Below are 20,018 nucleotides of genomic sequence, written 5' to 3'. Positions count from 1 at the left end.
GCTGAGGAATGAACCATCAACTAGTAATTAGCCATGATCTTCCTGGGCTGTGGAAGTGACTAGAGGACTAGAGGGAAAAGCAAAACTAGAAACCCACAAACTGCAAAGTGGAGAATCTTAGAGTGAAACAGACTTGCAAAGGAAGAAACAAACCTATATCTATCCATTAGGAATTGTGCACTTAGAGCGCACAAGGGTGATTGAAATGATCTTGGGGAAAGCACTGGTTTATAACTAATTTGTGTGTGTGTGTGCGTGTGCGCACGCTTTTAAAAAAATCTTTTACCTCTTGATTTTTCCTTCTCCCCTTTTTTTGATAAGGTCCATTTTGGAAAATTGCATCCTATCTTGGGTGATATCAAGGAAAAGGGACTCTGTTCACAGAAAAGAGGAGAGAAATGAGGGAAATTAGAAGAGGAAAGAATGGGCAGAGCTCTGCCTGCCCCCGGATGCAAAATCTAGGCAGTCTCAAGAGAGGAAAAACTCAACAGGGAGTTTTGGTTCTGTTCCCTTTCAATTGGAGGATCCTCCCCCAACCAAACTCTGCATATTCCTAATAGAATCTTTACAAACACAAATTGTTTTCTTTCCAGGCTTCACCATTCTGTAGGGTCACCCATCATTATGCTGTCCTGGCTTCTGCCTCTACTGGCTGCTGCAGAAACTCCAGTACCCAACATAGCAACCCCTAGAAGGCCCTAGAGATGTGCCTCACAAGTTAATATGCAGCTCCTCCCTTCAGTTCTTCTTCCTCAGTCCCTCACTGATATATTCCTCCTATGCAATCCCTTGTAAAAAAAAAAAATCAACTGGGACGACCTGAAAATTTTAACATGAATGCCTGTGCCCCCTATGAGAGCCAGGATCCATCCCAAGGGTGCAGGTTCCCAGTGATCTCAAAGGTGTTACCTTACCCACCCACCCAGGATCCAGAAAGTTGCATAAGTAATACTGCAAAATTAAAGGTAGGTGACAAAACAGGAACTATAATTGCAAAATACTTATAGATACATGGTTAGTATCATTAACACAAAAAGAGCTTTCATAAATTAGTAACAAATACACAAATGCTTCAGAAAACTGGCAACAGAAATCCAAACTGCTGATTAACATATAGGGAAATCCCACCACAATAAGCATCAAAAAATGCAAATTAAAATATCAATGAAATATCACTTTGAAATTGCTAGAGTCTTTAAATAAAGTCAGAGGTGGCCAAAATGCAATGAAACATGGACATTCATAGATTTCTAGTGGAAATATAGATTAATCTTTTTGAAGATGAATAGTTTTATGTATTAAGAATATTAAACATGTCCATGCCCTTCAACCCAATAATTCTACTTTGGGGACATTTTAAGAAATAAATATCAGAAGCATAGAAAATGTATCACAAAATTTTTCATTGTGTGACTTATGATAGGGAAAAAGTGAAGTCAATTGAAAACATTTTTATAATAGTGTGTCATTAAAATATGGTATGGACAATAATGGTATACTTACTCTGTGGCCATTGAAAATGTTATTTCATAAGTATAATGTGAATTCTCCCAACATGATGTAAAGCAGACCAAAAAGCAGGAAATCACACCATTAATATTTGTAAATGCCTTTTCACTCATGAAATCAGATGTCAGAATCTATAATGGTGGGAGAGGGCTACTAGGTCAATGTTTCTCTGCTAACACACACACACACACACACACACACACTACTCCAGTTATGAACCTTAGTTGATTATAATGTATCAACATTACTTCATCAATTATAACAAATACACGCTAATATGAGATGTTAATAATAGAGAAAACTATGTATTGGGGATAGTGAGAAAGGATATATAAGAATTTCACTTTCTGTGTAATTTTTCTGTAAACCTAAAGCTGCTCTAAGAATAATAATTTTTGAAAGTCCAATTGAAAATACCAGAAATAAAAAGCATGATATCAGAACTGAATGGTTTATTCTACTAACTTATCTAACAAAAGAATATGGCAGAGAAAAGAACCAATGAACTCCAAGATAGGCCCACAGAAATCATGCCGTGAAACACTAAAAGGAAAAAAAGATGGAAAATGAACATAACATCAAGAGATGTAGGATAATATCAAACAGTCTTACATTCATGTAATTAAAGCTAGAGGAAAAAAAGAGAAAAAACGGGATGGAAAAATAGCTCTTGGGGCTGGAGTTGTGGCTCAGTAGTGAAGTGCTTGCCTAGCACGTGTGAGGCACTGGGTTCAATCCTCAGTGCCACATAAAAATAAATAAATAGAGGTATTGTATCCATCTACAACTAAAAAAAAATTTTTTAAATGTAGCTCTTTCCTAGCATAAGCCTAACATTTGCTAAGATACACCATATACTGGAACCAACCAGATGTGCTCAATAGATGAATGAATAGGGAAACTTTGGTATATATATATATATATATATATATATATATATATATACAATGAATATTACTCAGCATAAAAAGATAATAAAATCATGGCATTTGCAGGTAAATGGATGGTGTTGGAGAATATCATGCTAAGTGAAGTAAGCCAATCTCAAAAAACCAAAAGCCAAATGTTTTCTCCAATGTAAGGATTCTGATTCATAATGGCAATGGTGGGCTGAGGGGGGGCATGGGAAGAATGGAGGAACTTCAGATAGAGCAAAGGGGAGGGAGGGGGGAGGAAGGGGAAAGGGAGGAGGCATGGGGATAAGAAAGACTGTGGAATGAGTTAGATATCATTACCCTAAGTACATGTATAAAGATATGAATGGTATGAAAATACATTGCATACAATCAATGACTTGAAAAATTGTACTCTTTATGTGTAATAGGAAATGAATTACATTCTGCCATCATATATAACAAATTAAAATAAATAAACAATTTAATAAAAAATGTAGTTCTTTCCTACAATAAGTCTAACATTTACTAAGGTACACCATATCCTGGAAAATAATGTAAATTTTAAAATAAGTAAAATCATACAAGGTAAGTTATCTGGCCACAAAGAACCAAACTACTAATCAATAACAGAAAGATAATAGAAAATTCTCCAAATAATTAGAAATTAAATTCCACACTTTTAAATTCCATGGATCAAAGAGGAAATCTCAAGAGAAATGAAAAATATATTTCACAGAAAAAAGGTGAAAGTACAACATATAAAGGTCTGTAATTTATGGCTAAAGAATTAATCACTTCTGGGACTGGGGTTGTGGCTCAGTGGTAGAGCACTTGCCTGGCATGGTGAGGCCCTGGGTTCGATCCTTAGCACCACATAGAAATAAAGAAATAAAGTAAAATATCTACTGGCAACTAAAAAATATTTTTAAAAAAGAATTAACTACTTCTTTGGAAAAGGAGATTAATAGTAATAATGATATATATTAGAAAAAAAGAAAAGTCCTCAAGCAATATAAGTTCCCATCAAAAAAACTAAAAAAAAAAAAAAAAAAAAAATACACCCAAAAATAAACATAAGGAAGAAAATAATAAAGATAAAAACAAAATTAAACTAAAAATATGAAAAAGCAATAAAGAAAATCAATAAGCTAAAAACCAGGTCTTTGAAAGCACCATAAAATTGACAAAATTTCAGCCAAACTGACATAAATTACTAATATAAGGAAAAAATAGGGGACATCACTACAAACCCCATAGACATTTAAATGATATTAAAGGATTAAACAAATTACTCAAAAAACACAAAGTACTCACCAAAGATGAAATAGATGAAAAGCTTTTTAACCTATGGACAAAATTGTATTCCCTGCTCCCCATTCCTATGTTGAATCCCTGGTCATCCAAAATGTATTTAGAGAGGGGGCTTTTGGTGACTAATTAGGTGTAGATGAAATCAAGAGGACAGGGCCCTCACAACAGAATTCACACCAGAGGAAAGGCCATGTGAGAACATGACAAAAGGGCAGCCGTCTACAAGTCGGAAAGAGAGCTCTAACCAAGAAACAAATCTATCAGCACCTCAATCTTGGACTTCCCAGCTTTTGAAACTGAGAAAAATAAATTCTTATTGTTTAACCCAATCTGTGGTATTTTATCATTGTATGGTGACCTCAGCTAAGACACAAATCAAATCCATAAGTATATAAAGAGTAAATACTATAGCTAAGTGTGTTTTATTCTAGGAATGCAAGACTGGGCCAATATTTGAAAATCAAAGTCATTCATCATGTTAACAGTCTAAAGAAGAAAATCTTCCTTTACTGTTATGATCATATCAGTTGAATCTGAAAAGTCATTTGACAAAATTTGACACTCATTCGTGATTTAAACAAAACAAACTTAGCAAACTGAGACTAGAAGGGAATCTCCTCATCTTGGTAAAGAACATCTACAAAAACATCCAGCTAATATTATATTATACATAATGATAAAAGATTAGGTACTTTCCCCCTACCATTAGGAAAAAGTCAAGGGTGCTTGCTTCCTCTCACTACTTCTCTTTAAAACAGTATTGGAAGTCAGAAAATAAAAGATTGGAAAGAAGAATTCAAACTGCCTCTATTTGCTGATGTTATGATTGCCTATATAGAAATATCTAAGGGTTCTAAACAAACAAAAACCTCTTAGAACTAATTAATAGGTTTACCAATGTCACAGGATGCAAAGCTAATACCCAAAGATTAATCTTATTTCTATATAACAGCAATAACTATTAGAAAACAAAATTAAAACCACACTATCTCATTTAACTATGTAGGTAAAACTTAACAAACATGATGAAAAAGAATCAAATAAACTTAAGTGTAAGATCCTTGCTTAGCATCTGGGTGGCCATCTTAAGTGACAGCCACCATTTTAAGGAAAGATTTTTCTTTTCCTACCCAAGGGCTTTTCTGAGAAAGGCTCACCACTCCCTCGTACCAACCCCAACCCTTCACCACCTGCACTGTTTCCTGCCCAAGGGGTACCAACCCCACCCTTAATCGCCTACATTAGGACCCTCCTGGCTCTAATCCCTGAGCCACCCCTATAAAAGTCTCCAACCCAAGTCTGTATGCCTTTCTCTATCTATGGAGAGATGTGCCTTTATTTGTCAGTTCTGACAAACTCTTGTGTGTATCTCTGCCTGGTTTCTTTCATTTCTCGCTTGCCCTCTCCCAGTTCTTCGCTTTCCTTTCACTAAGTAAGTGAAAGGACATACCTTGTTGGTGAACTAGAAGATTCAGATAAAAGCCAGTTTTCAATTCTTTCTAAACGGATATTTTTCATGCAATGCCCACCAAAACTGCAGCAGGACTTTCTGTTGGTGCAGACAAGCTGATTATAAAATTCACCAGCTGCTGGGGATAGAGAATTATGAGCATAAGTAGATAATCATAATTATTTGCCAGTGCTTTGATCTTCAGCTTGCCTTCTTTGAAGGAACTTTCATAGAAAACCCTTTTGATGATAAAACCTATATGATAAACATGCTGAGCTAGCTCTGGGTCATTGTTCTTCCACCAGAGGATGATGTCGCACCTTGTTGAGAGCCACAGCTGAAAGGGGCCCCAGCAAACTTCCAGCTGCCAGCAAACTTCCAGCTGCCAGCTGATGATTGGCTCACAGCAGCCCCAGCAAACTTCTAGCTGCCAACTGATTGGCTCCTCTGCAGTGATGCTCATTGGGCTGTTTCCCCACCCTTTCAGACCACAGAGCTGCTCATTGGGGGACTTTTTTTGGCTCCGCCCACGCGACCCAGCCAATCAGCCTCAAGAGCAGGAGGAGTGGGGGAGGTTGAGAGGCTTGTGGGAAGCTGGTGGTGGCAGTTGGGCTCTGAAGGTTTTTCCTGAGGAGCTGTGTGGTTTGGTGTGTGTGTTCTAAAAATAAAGTTCGTTTCTTTTGACAAGTGGCTCCTGAATTGTGCTCAGCCAGACTGTGGTAGCACCTGGTCCCAGTTTTCTCTCTCTGAGTATTTCTTTTCTAACCACCCCCACCCCCCCCACACCCCACCCCATCGCCCCTTGCTGGTTTCTGAATTAATGGCCATGCAGATTGCAGCACTCTCCCACTGAGTTTGGACTGGACCTAGAAGTTCACTTCTCATGAAAAAATAGCCCATGAGTGATGGACAACTCTTTCAAAATTAGACTCCAACTCATCAGACTTCCACACTGCTCACAACCTCTCTCTTGCTTGTTCGTTCCACTGAAGCCAGCTGCCAGTTGGTGAACAGCTCTATAGAGAGGCACACATGGCAAAGAACTGATGGATCCTCTGCATAATACTCAATAATTAAACAGGCCCCATTGAATCCTTGCAACAACCATCTTGTGAAATTGAAAGCAGATTCTTCTCCAGATGAGCTTTGGAAAATCTGCAACCCTGGCTTGTACACTGATAGCAAACTTGTGAGACTCCCTAATCCAGCAACCCATCTCATATTCATTGATATTCTTGATCCCTGGAAACTGCAAAACAATAAATTTTTGCAATTTTATCCACCAAACTTTGGGGGCAATTAAGTACATGCCTTTAGGTTATTAATACATAGGGATTGCAAAGAGTCAGGAACCTTGATGTTGATTGTGGTGATGGTTTCACAGGTATACACATGCATCAGGACTCATCAGACTATATAACTGGATACAAATTATATTGGATTTATTGTATATAAATTATAAATTCTATAATTCATTTTATGTCAATGTACTTAAATGAAGTTGAAAGTACATTATGAAGTCTATGGAAGAGGATACGTTCACCCTAGATTATCTCCTCCCTACAAATATCACTTCCCAAAAAAAGAGCTCTTCTCTTTAATGGCATGAGGGTATATGTACCTTAAGTTCATACTGTCTTAATAGTATAATAATAATAATAATAATAGTATAGATAATAATGACCGGTATTACTCTATTTACTGTGATAGCCATTGACTTATCTCAAATTGTTCTTTCTTCAAGAGTTATCATGCTTCTGATTGACCTGTAGTCAGGCTACTGATCTGGGTGTCTTGGAGGCACCGTATGCCCTGCAGTTTGAACTTATTTCATTAATAAAGCACCCACATGTTGATGCTAATTCTGTGCCTGATAGTCTAAGCTGATGATAAGAGAGATCACTACGGGACCTGCCTTTATGGAGTCTATGGTCTGGTGTGCTCATGTTTGAGAGGCACCCACTGTCCTAGCCTTCTCAAACATAATTTTGCCTAATATTTTCCATTAATATATCATGTGTGCCCACTGGATGTTAGAAGGAATTTGGATGAAGAAGATATGTAGGCTGTTGTCTTTGGCTTGGTTCTTGGTGTTCATGCTTCTGGGACATCATTCTGACCCTTTGTCATGGCCTAACACTTTGAGGAAAGCCCTCTTCACATCTTTGTTCCGGAGGCTATAGATGATGGGGTTCAGGAAAGCAGAGATGACATTGTAGAATAGAGCCAGTTTCTTATCCTCTTCTGGGGAGGACTCAGATCCAGGTCTCATATACATGACCATACATGGGATAGAGAACATGGTGACCACAGTGATGTGAGAAGCACAGGTGGAGAAGGCCTTGAGCCGCCCTTGGGTTGAGCGGATCTTCAGGATGGCAGAAAAGATGTTGATGTAGACAATGATGATGAGGGAGAGTGGAACCAAAAGAAGAATGAATCCCAGGATGAAGTCCACCTGGTCATTGATAGAGGTGTCTGCACAGGCCAACTTTAATACAGCAGGTACTTCACAGAAGAAGTGGTTGATCTCATTGGGGCCACAATAGGGAAGAATCATAGCAGAGACAGTGTATATCAGGGCACAACTGATACCCCAGAATCCACAGAAGGCCACCAATGACCCACACAGTGAAGGGCTCATGATGACTTTGTACCTGAGAGGGTGGCAAATGGCCACATACCTGTCATAAGCCATGATGGCAAAAAGCCAAGACTCAGTGATTCCCAGCATCAGGAAGATGTACATCTGGGCCACACATCCGATGTAAGAGATGGTCTTCTTCTCACAAACCAGATGCACCAGCATCTGGGGCACTATGGTGGTGACATAGCCCATGTCCAGAATGGATAAGACACTGAGGAAAAAGTACATGGGTGTGTGGAGGCGGAAATCTATGCGTATCAAAGTGATAATGAGCCCATTGCCCAGGAGGGTGATGAGGTAGAGGAAGAGAAAGACACCAAATAGAATAGCATTTATCTTTGTGTCCCTGGAGAATCCCAGAAGAATGAATTCAGTAACAGAGCTGTGGTTTCTCCAGAGGGAGTCCTGCATCCTTCTGCTGAAGGGAAAAAACAGAGAGCAAGAGCCATCATCATGAAGGTGGAGTCTCCAGACTAACCCTGCAGCTATTCTTGTAATAGGAGTGCCAAACCCAAGTAGCAAAAGAAATACATAGTAGAACCTACAAAGCCAGGGACCAAATTTTTTAAAAGAATTTCCACTTGCCAGAAAATGGCATGTTAATATTTTACTATATAATCCTAGTTTATTCAGAGATCTCAAGTAACAAATTCCAAGCTGAAATGTAGAATTTGAAAAAAGAGGGTCCAAAATTAATGTCTTGCACTTCATAGTTCGTGTAACTTATGAAAAAAAATTCAAAGAGATTAAGGAAAGAATTACATGGTTAAGAACATAGCAATTGTTATGCATTTCATCCCAAGGGGAAAATATGCCTCCACCTAGGAACTGCTCCCCAAATCAGTCTCAGTTGGACCACTCAAAGAGCTTGATGGGACACAAGAAACTTTAGAGACACTGTTACTAGAGCTTGGAATAGCAAGAAAATAACTATTACTTAAAAATAAATTATATTCCATGAAGAGTCAAAATCCTGTGTTTTCACGAATCAGAGGTGAGTGATACCAGGTGGAGGGGGCAATAAAGTAACTAAAAAGTAACGTTCAACAATTTTCCCAAATGGAGGAAAGGTGTCGGCCTATGGAATGGAGCTGCTGTCCATTGAGCTCCAGGAAAGATAAATACAAAGAAAAACTGCTGAAAAACCAAAAATGCTATCTTCAAAGAGGCCTTAGGGAAAAAAAACAAAAACACTGATTACCTTTAAATGAACAGTGATGAGACAGGCTCAAGTCTTGCAACAGAAACTATAGAAAACAGAAGACAACTGGAATGACACTTTTGATGTGCTGAAAGGGGAGAGAGGGGGGGAGAGGGGGAAGGAGAGGAAGGGAAGAGGAATGGAGAATAGAGGGAGGGAGGAAGAAAACCACCAACTCAAACATTTATAGTCAACAAATATATCCTTCAGAAATTAAAACTGTTTGCTCTCAAATGAAAACAATAACTGATTACCAAAAGACCCACAGTAAAAGGGATTTTAAAGAACTCCTTCAGTCTGAAGGAAAATGATCCTTGACAGATGCATAAAAATGAAGAAGGAATGAAGATGAGAAAAATACGAAACAGGGTGGGTAAACATGTAGAATGTCAATTGTTTAAAGCAACAAAAATAAGAATATCTCACGGATCTTGGAGTGTGTGTGTGTGTGTGTGTGTGCATGTGTATGTGTGTCTATGTGTAAAATATATGACAAAATAGCCCAACAAGTAGGAAGGGAAATGGATAAATGGACCTAAACTATTCTAAGATTTCTGCATTGTTTAGGAAGTGGTAAGTACTAATTTAAATGAGCCTGCAATAGGATGCATGGTTCAATCTCTAGGAGAGGTGTTAGAACACCTCCTCTGTAGAGGTCCAGATAGTATCTCAGGCTTTGCCAGCTATACAAAGTCACTGTGGCATTCTTACAGACATGCACCATGTAACAATTGAGTCAAGAATAGACAACACATATGACAGTATCCTCTAAGATTATAATGGAACTAAAAAAGTCCTATTGCCCAATGATATCATAGCTGATGTACACTAATACATTCCTCAACTATTTGTGGTGACACTGGTATAGACAAACCCGCTTCACTGCCAGGTGCATAAAAGTATAGCACATACAATTACACATAGCACATAATACTTGGTAATGATAATAAATGACTATTGGGTTAGGTATTTACCATATTATATTATTCTTTTTCACCATATTTTAGAGTTTACTCCTTCCACTTGTAAATAAAAGGTTGCTGTAAAACATCGTGTTGTATTACACTGGCAGTAGCCTCATACATCCCGGATTTCTGCCTTTCTTGATTGCATCACAAGGCCATTTCAAGTGACTGACCGAAACCATATAGGTTGGTGTAAGTGCACTCTCTGATGGTCACACAATAACAAACTTGAATAATGATGCATTTCTCAGAATGTATCCCCATGTTAGTTAAGGCACTACTGTATTGTTTTTTTTTTAATTAAAAACCCAACCCCTGTTCTAGAGTAATAACCAAAGGAATAATACAAAATAACAAAACTCAAGATATAGCAAGTAATATAAAGGGGATAATTGAAAGTTATTGCTTAATTCAAAAGAAGACACGAAATGTGAAATTAAGATACAAAGACTTGGGACAAATAGAAACCAAGGAGTAAGATGATAAAACTAATTCCAAGAGCAATTACATTAAATGCAAACATATTATGCAAACAAAATAAATGACAAAAATTATCAAACTGGATCTTAAAAACCCAATAAAAAAGAATTCCCTAAGAAAAGTAATTATCTTTAAATACCAGTGAAGAACAGAAAACACCCTGGCAGTGACTAAGCCACAGATAACAGGAATGAGAAACTGACAAAGGACAAAGAAACACCCCCACCCCCGGGCTTCCCCTTCTTGCTGCAGGCAGCGAGCTGCAGCCCACTAATTCTAGAACTCAATTTGAAGGGTTCTAGAAGGCCTCCCACAGGACGCATAATTCAAACTGGCCTTTGGAGGGTGGGTGGATGCTGAATGCAGGTAATGTGCCAAGAAGGACACTCTGTGCTGAGGAGCATCATGTGTGAAGCCATGAAGCATGAACTAAGCCAGGTGGGAGATGGTGCAGGAGAGAAGGCAAGGAAGACCATGGAGGGCGCATCACATAGTGCAAAACAGGCTGAAGAGGGTGAATTTTATACTGAAGAAGAAATAATGCATTAGATAGACATCAGGTCCCTCTGGGAACAATCACTCTGGCTGGAGTATAGAAACTAGATTAGAGGAGGAGATTGCCAACTGCTGTAGTTCTTCAGGCAGGAGAGCCGGAGAGTGGAAAGTGATTATTGATATGAAAGGTAGGTATCAGAGAAGAGTTTTCTTAGGACGCATAAGTGATGAAAGAGTGCTGAGACAGAAAGGGGAATCAAGGATGAATTCCAGGTGTGGGTCATGGATGGGAGATGGTGCCATTCACTGAGATGATCAACACGGGAGTAGAAAGTTTGGGGAAGGAGATGAGAAGATCATGCGATAAGTCTAGTTCATGGCTCAGGCAGCTTGTGGGATTCCTTGTGTCTGTTGGATTCTTGTGTCTAGAACTGAAGAAAAAGCTTTGAGGTAGGAATGTGAATGCCATTGACACTCTACAGCTGCTAAAGCCATTGAGGGATGAGATCCCCCCAGAGGGTGTATAAAGGGAGAGAGCTAAAAGCAGAAGACTGCAAAACCACAGCACTTAAGGGCTGGCTTCAAAGAGAGAATCCAGAGAGGAAAATGGTATTAAGGGGCGGAGGAAGTATGACATCTAACAAAGGGACTAGAGACAAAGTCTCCAAGGAGAGGATGGTTTTTGTGGTCAAATGTTTATAGATATCAAGTGAGACAAGAACAACAAAAAAAAAAATGCCCACTGTTTTCAGCAGCACGGAGACTTTGAAAGAATAGCTCCAAAGTTTATTAGGACAAGCCATTGTTGGCTAGCTTTCTGAGACATTTGCACAAGGTGGAAAAGAGGTATAAGTCAGGAGAAACGTGGTGAAGGAAGTAGATTTTAATGACATAAGAATGACAGCTTGCTCACACAGTGATGGAAATTGTCAATTATGCAAGAAGGGTGAAAATACAGGGAAGTGACAGACTAAATCGTGGAGTGGGCTTTGATGAATCAGGAGAGAATCAGCTCCAGACTAGAAGAGGAGAGATTGGACTCAAATCAGAGGAGGAGCCTCATTGATGGAAGGGAGGTAAGAATGAGCATAGACAGAATACCTGGAAAGTCAGCATCATGTCAACAATTGGGAAGTAGATCTGTGTCAAGTTTACTGGATAACTCTGAGTTCTTTCCTTTTCAACATCTGTTTTGCCTAAAATGAGGACAGCAAATGCAGTGCACACAGAATCAGGATCCAAAACCATCCAACAAGAACTACAGTCTGAAACCAGACAGTCTGTGGCTTACATGCATCTCCACATTTCTCCCTTACCCAGAACTCCATGCTGACAACTGCCTCCTTGAAACCCCTTCCTGGATATTTAACAGTCACCTCTAACTTGTGTGCAAAACTAAATTCTTGATTTTCACTACATCATTTACCTCTTGGGTCTCATCTCCTTTGTTGTTGCCACTGTTCACTCCACAAAACCCACACTGTAAACCTTTCTGTTCCATCGTCTGCCACCCAGGCTTTCACCTAAAAACCTTCGACATAATACTCCACCTGTGCTTCTTTCACCAGATATCTTCAGAGTGAGCTTGTTCCCTTACTTCTGATCTTCTGCCCAGTTGTCATCTCATCAAAGAACTCTTTTCTTACCATTCTTTATGAAATACGGCTGTCCTTCACTGTTTCTTTAGCTTGCTTCATTTTTCATTATACTTCTCACTTCTTAAAAAAAAAAAGAACTTATCTACTTGTCTAATTATTATCTGCTACCCCCAATGAGATGATTAAAGCAGAAATTTTGTTTTGTCCACTAATATATCTCCAGTGTCAATCAGGGTACCCAGTGCATGGTGGGAACCCAGTGAATATTTACTAAACTATGAAAGCAGGCATAGAAGTTTAGGATGGACTCCATCGTAAAAGTCCATAGGATGGACTCCATCCTAAAAGCTATGACAGCAGGAAAAAGAGTGCTGATTGACATCTGTCCCCTCCAGGGGGACAAACACATTTGGATGGTAGATTCTACTACGCCTGGGACCCATGCCTTAGAGGGATATGTGGAAGGTTCGGGCCTGTAGGAAGATATGTTGTGATGATGACAGAATAAATTTAAGCAAGTGGTGATGTTTTACTCTGCAGAAATTTAAGTTAGGGAGGATGCCGAGGTCCATCTGCAGAAGTATCTGAAGGGCTTTGTTAAGGAACATGGATAAGATTTGTTGAACAAAGCTCCAAGCATAGAATTGGGCATAAATATTACCAGCATGACAAGCTGAAGATTTTCTCTGGGCTGTTCCCAGATATAAAAGACCATCCTGAGAGGCAAAGAGCTCTGTTTCTGTTGAGAAGTTCATGCTGGATCTAACTAATCGTATCTGTTATAGACTGCATGTTTGTACACCCCTCCCTAAATTCATAGGAGACCCTAACCCCCAATAGGATGGTGTTAGTAGGTGGGGTCTTTGGAAGGTAATTGGAGTTACACCTAGATCATGCAGATGGGGCTTTTATGGGGCTAAGGATGGAATCAGTGCCCTTATAAAGGAGGAGGAGACACAGGACATGTAAGGACATAACCAGGAAGAGGGCATTCACTCACCAGAACCTACTCATGCTGGCACCTTGATCTCAGATTTTCCAGCCTCCAGAATTGTGAGAAATAAATTTCAGTTTTCTAACCACCCCCCTGTCTATGCTATTTTTGTTATAGGAGGCCAAACTATAAGACAACATGTAAGGGATGCATGGGTATTAACCCAGCCTTAGAGAGAGAAGGTCTACTGAGGTCCAGTCTATCAGGAAGAGTTAAGGACCCTCCCATCTTCTCTGTCCTCTTTATTTTCTAACTTTCCCTGGTCCTGATGCCTGGAGAATTGTAGAAACCCCTCATTTGTGACTACCCTCTCCCAGGCCCACCGCTTACTTGGTCCAATGGCATTTTTTAAGAGCAGTCTTGATAAAAGAACTTTTTCACATGATCTGTGCCTGTTAAGCACAGGTAATATGGGGCAGAATGTGGAAAAGATAATGGGGTGCTTAAAGGGGAAGAGGCAGAGATAATGGGGGGGACTAGGTGAACAGGCTACAGAACACATTCAGCCCTGCTGTCCTGGGTGATTGTAATAAGGAACATCACTGGATGGCAAGGATATGCGTGAGAGGCATCTGTCCCCTGTTCAATAAGAGATCCTTAGAGAAACTCTCAGTTCCAAGGTTGTTCCCCAAATCCCTACCTTCCCTTTGAACCCCTCATGCACTCCTTCTATCTTCTATCCAGTGCTGTCCCGCTAATCTCCCCATCTCCCATCTACCACCCTCTTGTAGGACCAAACCTGGTTAAGATGGGGACATGGAACAGCCAATTACCTTAGCCTTCCTGAAAAGGTCCCTGTTCTTTTGCCTTGTCTTTCCTGGCAACTGAAGGCCAGATGCCTTGACAGAAATGCACACCCTAAGTCTGACAGAAAGAGAGGGACAGGAGGGCAGTAGAACAGGGAGAAACCGCTCTCGGGTCCCCTTCCCCTACTCTCCTGTCTCTTCACCGGCTGCTGGGCTCTGTGTGAGGGATGTGTCAGGAGGTGGAGAGGCTCTCCTTTGAAACTATGCTCCAGGGAGCCTGGATCCCAGGAGGACAATTCTAGCAACTTCCTAATGAGCTTCCTGTGCCTTTGAATTCCCCAAGATCTGAACAACAAGTCAGAACTCCAACACCTACTACCCACGGCTGTGTACAGCCCAAACCCTGACCACCCCCAGGGCCCCTCTTGGCCTGCTCGGGCCCTTCTTCCTGTCCGTGCCCTCCCAGGCTTGGTCTTTTCTCTGGGTTAGCACCAGACTGCATGGGTTGGGTTCCTGATTTACACATTACCAAGTGTAACTAGGACAAGTTTCAAAAACCTGTCTGGGCCTCCAGACCTTTTGTCAGTAAAACAGAACCTGCCTCACTGGGTTGTAAAGAGAAAATGTTGTAAATATAAAACAGGTTAAGTGTAATATCTTAAGGTCTCTGCCTGGCTTGTAGCAAGTGCATTATTCTGCCCCATTTTGCCCTTTCTGGACTCCGCATCTTATGTCTTTGATTCTCTCCTAGATTTCAAGGCCACCTTCTTTGTCTCGGTGGCTCTCCTGAAGACTCACTTTCCATCATAGTGATTGGAATTCCTGGGCAACCTGTGAAGACTCTGAGGAGCCCAGCCTGCGAGCCTAGTCACAGACCCAAGACCAACAAGCCTGCATGACTTCTGTCACCCAAGAGAGTGTCACCTATCATCTGTCTTTGACTCTTCCTCTTTGTGTCATCCAGGATTCACATTTTCTCTCTCCTCTGGGCAGGGTCTGGTGCTGGGAAGATGGAATGTAAAGCCAAGGGGAATTTTTCTTTGTACGTAAACGCAAATTTTTAGACCATTTAATGAAAACTGCATTAAATGCAGGGGCTCTGAAGAGGTAAAGTTTTCCTAGGAGAATGACATTCACATTGGGACTCTAGTATGGAGTAGAATATTCTATATGAGAAGGAATGACAATCTTGGACACAGGAAAGCAAAAAGAGGTGATGTGAAATTTTGCAGCGTGTTGGAGGAACAGTGAATGATTCAGTGGATTGATCTGAGTGTGTATCTGAGAATTAGGGGTACTGTCAGAGACAGAGCAGGGGTAGCTTATAAAGGTCCCTTAAACCATGATAGGAATCTAGAACTCTGCCCTGGGCAGTGTGAAATTCTGAGAGCATTTAACATGTGGAAATGAAATAGCCTAAATTTCAGAATTACCATCTGGAGACTGGTGTGTGGGTGAATTAGAAAGGAGATCCCAGAGATAATGATACCAGGAAAGAGAAAACCTGAAACTGAGGACAGATCATAACTGGGGTACAGGGAGGAGTTCTATTACTGATCTCTAGTGGGAAGAGACTGGAGATGTGACTAAACACCCAACAATGCACAAGACAGCCCTTTGCAACAGTGAATTACCCATCCCACAAGGTCACTAAGTCTAAGGTTGAGAAATCCAGGACTAGAGGAATGTGAGTTCTGATGGAGCCCTGGAAGTCATAGATCTGCCCACATACTGAAGAATGGGTCTGCTCTGGTTTCTGATCCTCCTTAGATTGTAAGTAAGAGCCATGCCTGAGAGCCCAGAGGCATGGGTTGTATTCCTGATTCCATCCGATGAAACTTAGGACAGGATCACCCTGTCTGAGACAAAGTTTTTATTTGTGAATTAATAAATATTGGCTTGGAGAGGTATCTTTTATTAGCCTTTCCAGAATGTCTGCTCTCTGAAGATTGGAAAAATAATATATGGCTCCATTCTCAAGGGATTTATGTGTGTCACACAGCACAGTTAGTTGCTACAGTTTAAAGATAATATTTCATGGCCATAAAATTCAAAGTGCTTGGCCAGGCATGGTGGTATACAGCTCAGGAGGCTGAGACAGAAGGATCACAAGTTCAAGGCCTGCCTCAGCGACTTAGCAAGGCCCTAAGCACTTTAGCAAGACCCTGTCTCAAAATGAAAAATAAAAATGGGCTGGGGTTGTGGCTCAGTGGTTTAGTGCTCCTGGATTCAATACCTGGTACAAAAATTTTTTAAAAAAATCTCCAGAAAAGAAAGGAAGGAAGGAAAGGAGGGAAGGAAAAGAAGGCCAGATTATTGCAAAAAGTAAATAAATAAATAAAAACAAACCAACATATCAATAGAGGGAAATTAGAATTTAAAAAATTAAATAATTAAATGGGAAATGAATAAAGAATTTGAAAGAATTATAAAGAATTGTAGAGGTGAGACACAAAGACTGACATATGCAATTGATTTATATCTTTAAAGACTAAACTTAGTAAATGTGAGAGAAATTAATATTCAAAATTTAACACAGTATTTGAAAAGAAAAATAAAGCTTGACCATATTCAAAGGCAATACAATACACTGTTCTAGTAAAAAGTGATAGAGAAAAATCACCAAAGAGTCAGGTGCAGTGCTTCACACCTGCAATTCCAGCAACTTGGGAGGCTGAGGCAGGAGGATCACAAGTTTGAGGCCAGCATCAGCAATTTGGTGAGACTCTATCTCAAACTAAAATGTAAAATGGACTTTGGGTGTAGTTCAGTGGTACAGCACCCCTAGTTCAAATTATAGGGCTCAAAGTAGGGAGGAGACCCACCAAAGAGGCCTATCATATTAAGTATACTCTGCTTCAATTATAAAATCCCCTTTGGAGAATCCAAAGAAATAATAACCATAAAGAAAAATATTAGGTTAGCCACAGAGTTTTTCATATCATTCAATGGTAGAAAATGGGACAGTAGAACAATTTTTACCCAAAGTGTTCAGTGGGAAAAAAGAAATGTGACCTGAACAATATTATATAAAGTCCAACATTTTTCTCACATATACCTATATATAAAACATTTCTAATATGCAAGAACTCAGAAAATATAGTTTTATGATTCTTTGTTGAATAATTAATGGGAAAACTGTATGCACCAAATTGATTTAACTAAGTCTACATATCTAGTCTGTAATACTAACATTAAAATATTATAGAGATAGTTATCATCATTTGATCAAACAGATTTCCTATAACACCCCTCTTGCACAGCTTTGTCTGACTTGACTTGGATTTCACCCAGGGCAAAAGACTTATTCTCCAGGGACATGTGTTGAAAAACACCAATCAATTAACTCCATTACTACATGCAGTGGTGGATAACAACTGGAACAAATATTAGACTGGTCACAAAATTTAAAATAAAAATATGGAGAAGGAGATGTCTACAGATAGGATTGTTGAAACATTCTGACATATTCCTTGGACTCTAAAAGGCCATACATATACATAGGGCTATGTACCTACCTAGAGCTACATAGAAAAGACCTGAGGAGTTCCCAAACTCTCACCTTGGGCTGATGTTGAAGCCTTGTACAATCAGGAAATGGCAAATAAGGCAACATAGTCAACTCTCGAATGAATGTTAGAAGGTGTGCCTCAATGCAGAGTCCCTCAGCAGAGTGGTAAATTTATTGATTTCAAGAGTTTAAGTCAATTCTGTCCAATCATCATCTGGCCATTAAGCCAACTAAGATGTCAGTGGCCCATAGCACATGACAAAGAGTATGGGCTCCATAAAATTAGCTCAGAAAAATACCAAACAAACAGCAACAATAAATCCTTGGGAGGAAGAATAATCTTATTCCCAGAGTCACTTCATAATATTATTTAAAAGGTCCCACTTTTTAACAAGTAAATCATAATACTGAAGAGATACAAGAAAGTGTGGCCCATACAGGCAGGGAAAGGCAATCAACAGAAACCATCCCTGAGAAAGCCTACTAGACAGGATTTTAAATTGCTGTTTTAAATATGTTTAAAGAATGAACAGTGGGTTTTTCAAGATGGCGGAATAGAGAAGGTCACTTTCCTGGCTGTTCCATGGCATGAAGCCAAAAAAGTAGAGAGGCAGCTTCTCAGCAAGGTGGGTGCACAAAAGGAGTGAGGACTTTACTGGAGTTTAATATGAGACACTCAAAGGAGATCTGGGACTCAGGAGGTTGGATATAATAAAAGAAGGAAGAAATCCCCAGTGCCACCACCACTGCCACAGCTGGAGGCACCAGCCAGAGTGGTCCCTCTATGAGAAAAGTGGAGGGATGAGAGAATTAAAGGAACACACATTTTTAGGAAGCCTGAGGCATATCTGCATATGGAGACTTTAGAGATCAAAGACACTGCCTGCCGAACTGCACAATTTCCTGATGCAGGAAAGAAGCCCCATCCCTCCCAGATGCGTGAAGAGGAGAGCGGAAGGAACAATTTTACAGCTGTGGTGTGCGGCCAGCAGCTGAGGGAGCCAGTTCCTGGCAAACTTGAGTCTGGCCCGAAATACAGGTCCTGCAAACCCACACTGCATGACAAAATGTGCCTAAGTGACCAGCAGAAAATCAAATATAAAGAGAGGCTTACACAGAGGACAACTGATCTTGGAAACCCACTGGCTCTACCACTCCCCCTTCATCCGGCTGCTTGTAGGACCGCCTGAGAGCAATGCACCTGGATGGGAATTCAAAAGGGCGGGGGTGGGAGAGATTGAGTCTGGAGACTGAACCTGAGGCCAGGAAACATGGGGTTCACAGGTGATGGAGTGGACTAAGAATTTCTGCAGTTGAAAAGTATAATAACTAAAATGGAAAACTTACTAGAGGAGTTTACCAGAAGATTCATACAAAGAAAAAAAAAGAACAATAAACTTGAAAATAGTATGAAAACAAAAGGAAAAAGTATTAAGAAAAAAATAAAGAACTGTAAACTTGTAGAACACCATCAAGTTTATCAACAAGCAAATGATGGTAGTCACAGTAACACAGCTGCAGAGAAAAAGGCAAAAAGAATACTCAAAGAAATAATGGCCAAAACTTCTCAAATTTGATTAAAAACAATTTATAAATTTGAGAAAAAGCAGACTCCACATAGGATAAACTCAAGAGATTCACTTCTAGACACATCTCAATCAATGTCCAAAGCCAAAAACATAATTTTTACAGCGGCAAAAGAGAAACAACTCATCGTATACAAGGATTTTTCAATAATACTAATGGCTGATTTCTCATCAGAAACCATAAAGGTGATAGGAGGCTATATTACATATTCATCGGTTGAAAGAAAAAGACTTCTAACCAATAATTCTTGTATAGAAGAAAATTTCTTAAACTTGATAAAGGGCATCTATCTACAAAAACCTCACTGCTAACATCATACTTAATGATGAAAGACTAGATGCCTTCCCCCTGAGATAAGGAACCACACAGAAATGTCTACTCTAGCCACTTCTATTCAACATTGTATTCAAGATTCTAACCTTGACAATTAAGCAAGAAAAAAAATAAAAGGCATCAGATCACAAAGGAAGAAATAAAACTAAATCTACTCACAGTTGATAATACATTCCATGTACAAAATTCCAAGAAATTTTCACACACACACACACAGATTTTAAAACCAACAAATGAGTTCATAAAGGTTGCAGACCAATATACCAAAATCAATTATATTTCTAAACACCAGCAA

The 20,018-nt window shown here is 39.7% G+C and overlaps 1 protein-coding gene across 1 annotated transcript; it reads right to left on the bottom strand.

Moving 5' to 3' along the window:
* Positions 1-7,276: 7,276 nt before the first annotated feature.
* Positions 7,277-8,224, bottom strand: LOC124075246 (olfactory receptor 2A12-like). Its single transcript, XM_046418755.1, has one exon. The coding sequence runs from the start codon at positions 8,222-8,224 to the stop codon at positions 7,277-7,279; it is 948 nt and encodes a 315-aa protein (XP_046274711.1).
* Positions 8,225-20,018: the final 11,794 nt, after the last annotated feature.

The sequence above is a fragment of the Marmota monax genome, unplaced genomic scaffold, assembly GCF_021218885.2.
Source record: "Marmota monax isolate L192 unplaced genomic scaffold, Marmota_monax_Labrador192_F-V1.1 WCK01_AAM20220418_F8-fsc00008, whole genome shotgun sequence".
Classification (NCBI taxonomy): Eukaryota; Metazoa; Chordata; class Mammalia; order Rodentia; family Sciuridae; genus Marmota; species Marmota monax.
The sequence above is the reverse complement of the archived record's forward strand: the minus strand, read 5'-3'. Positions and strand labels throughout refer to the sequence as shown.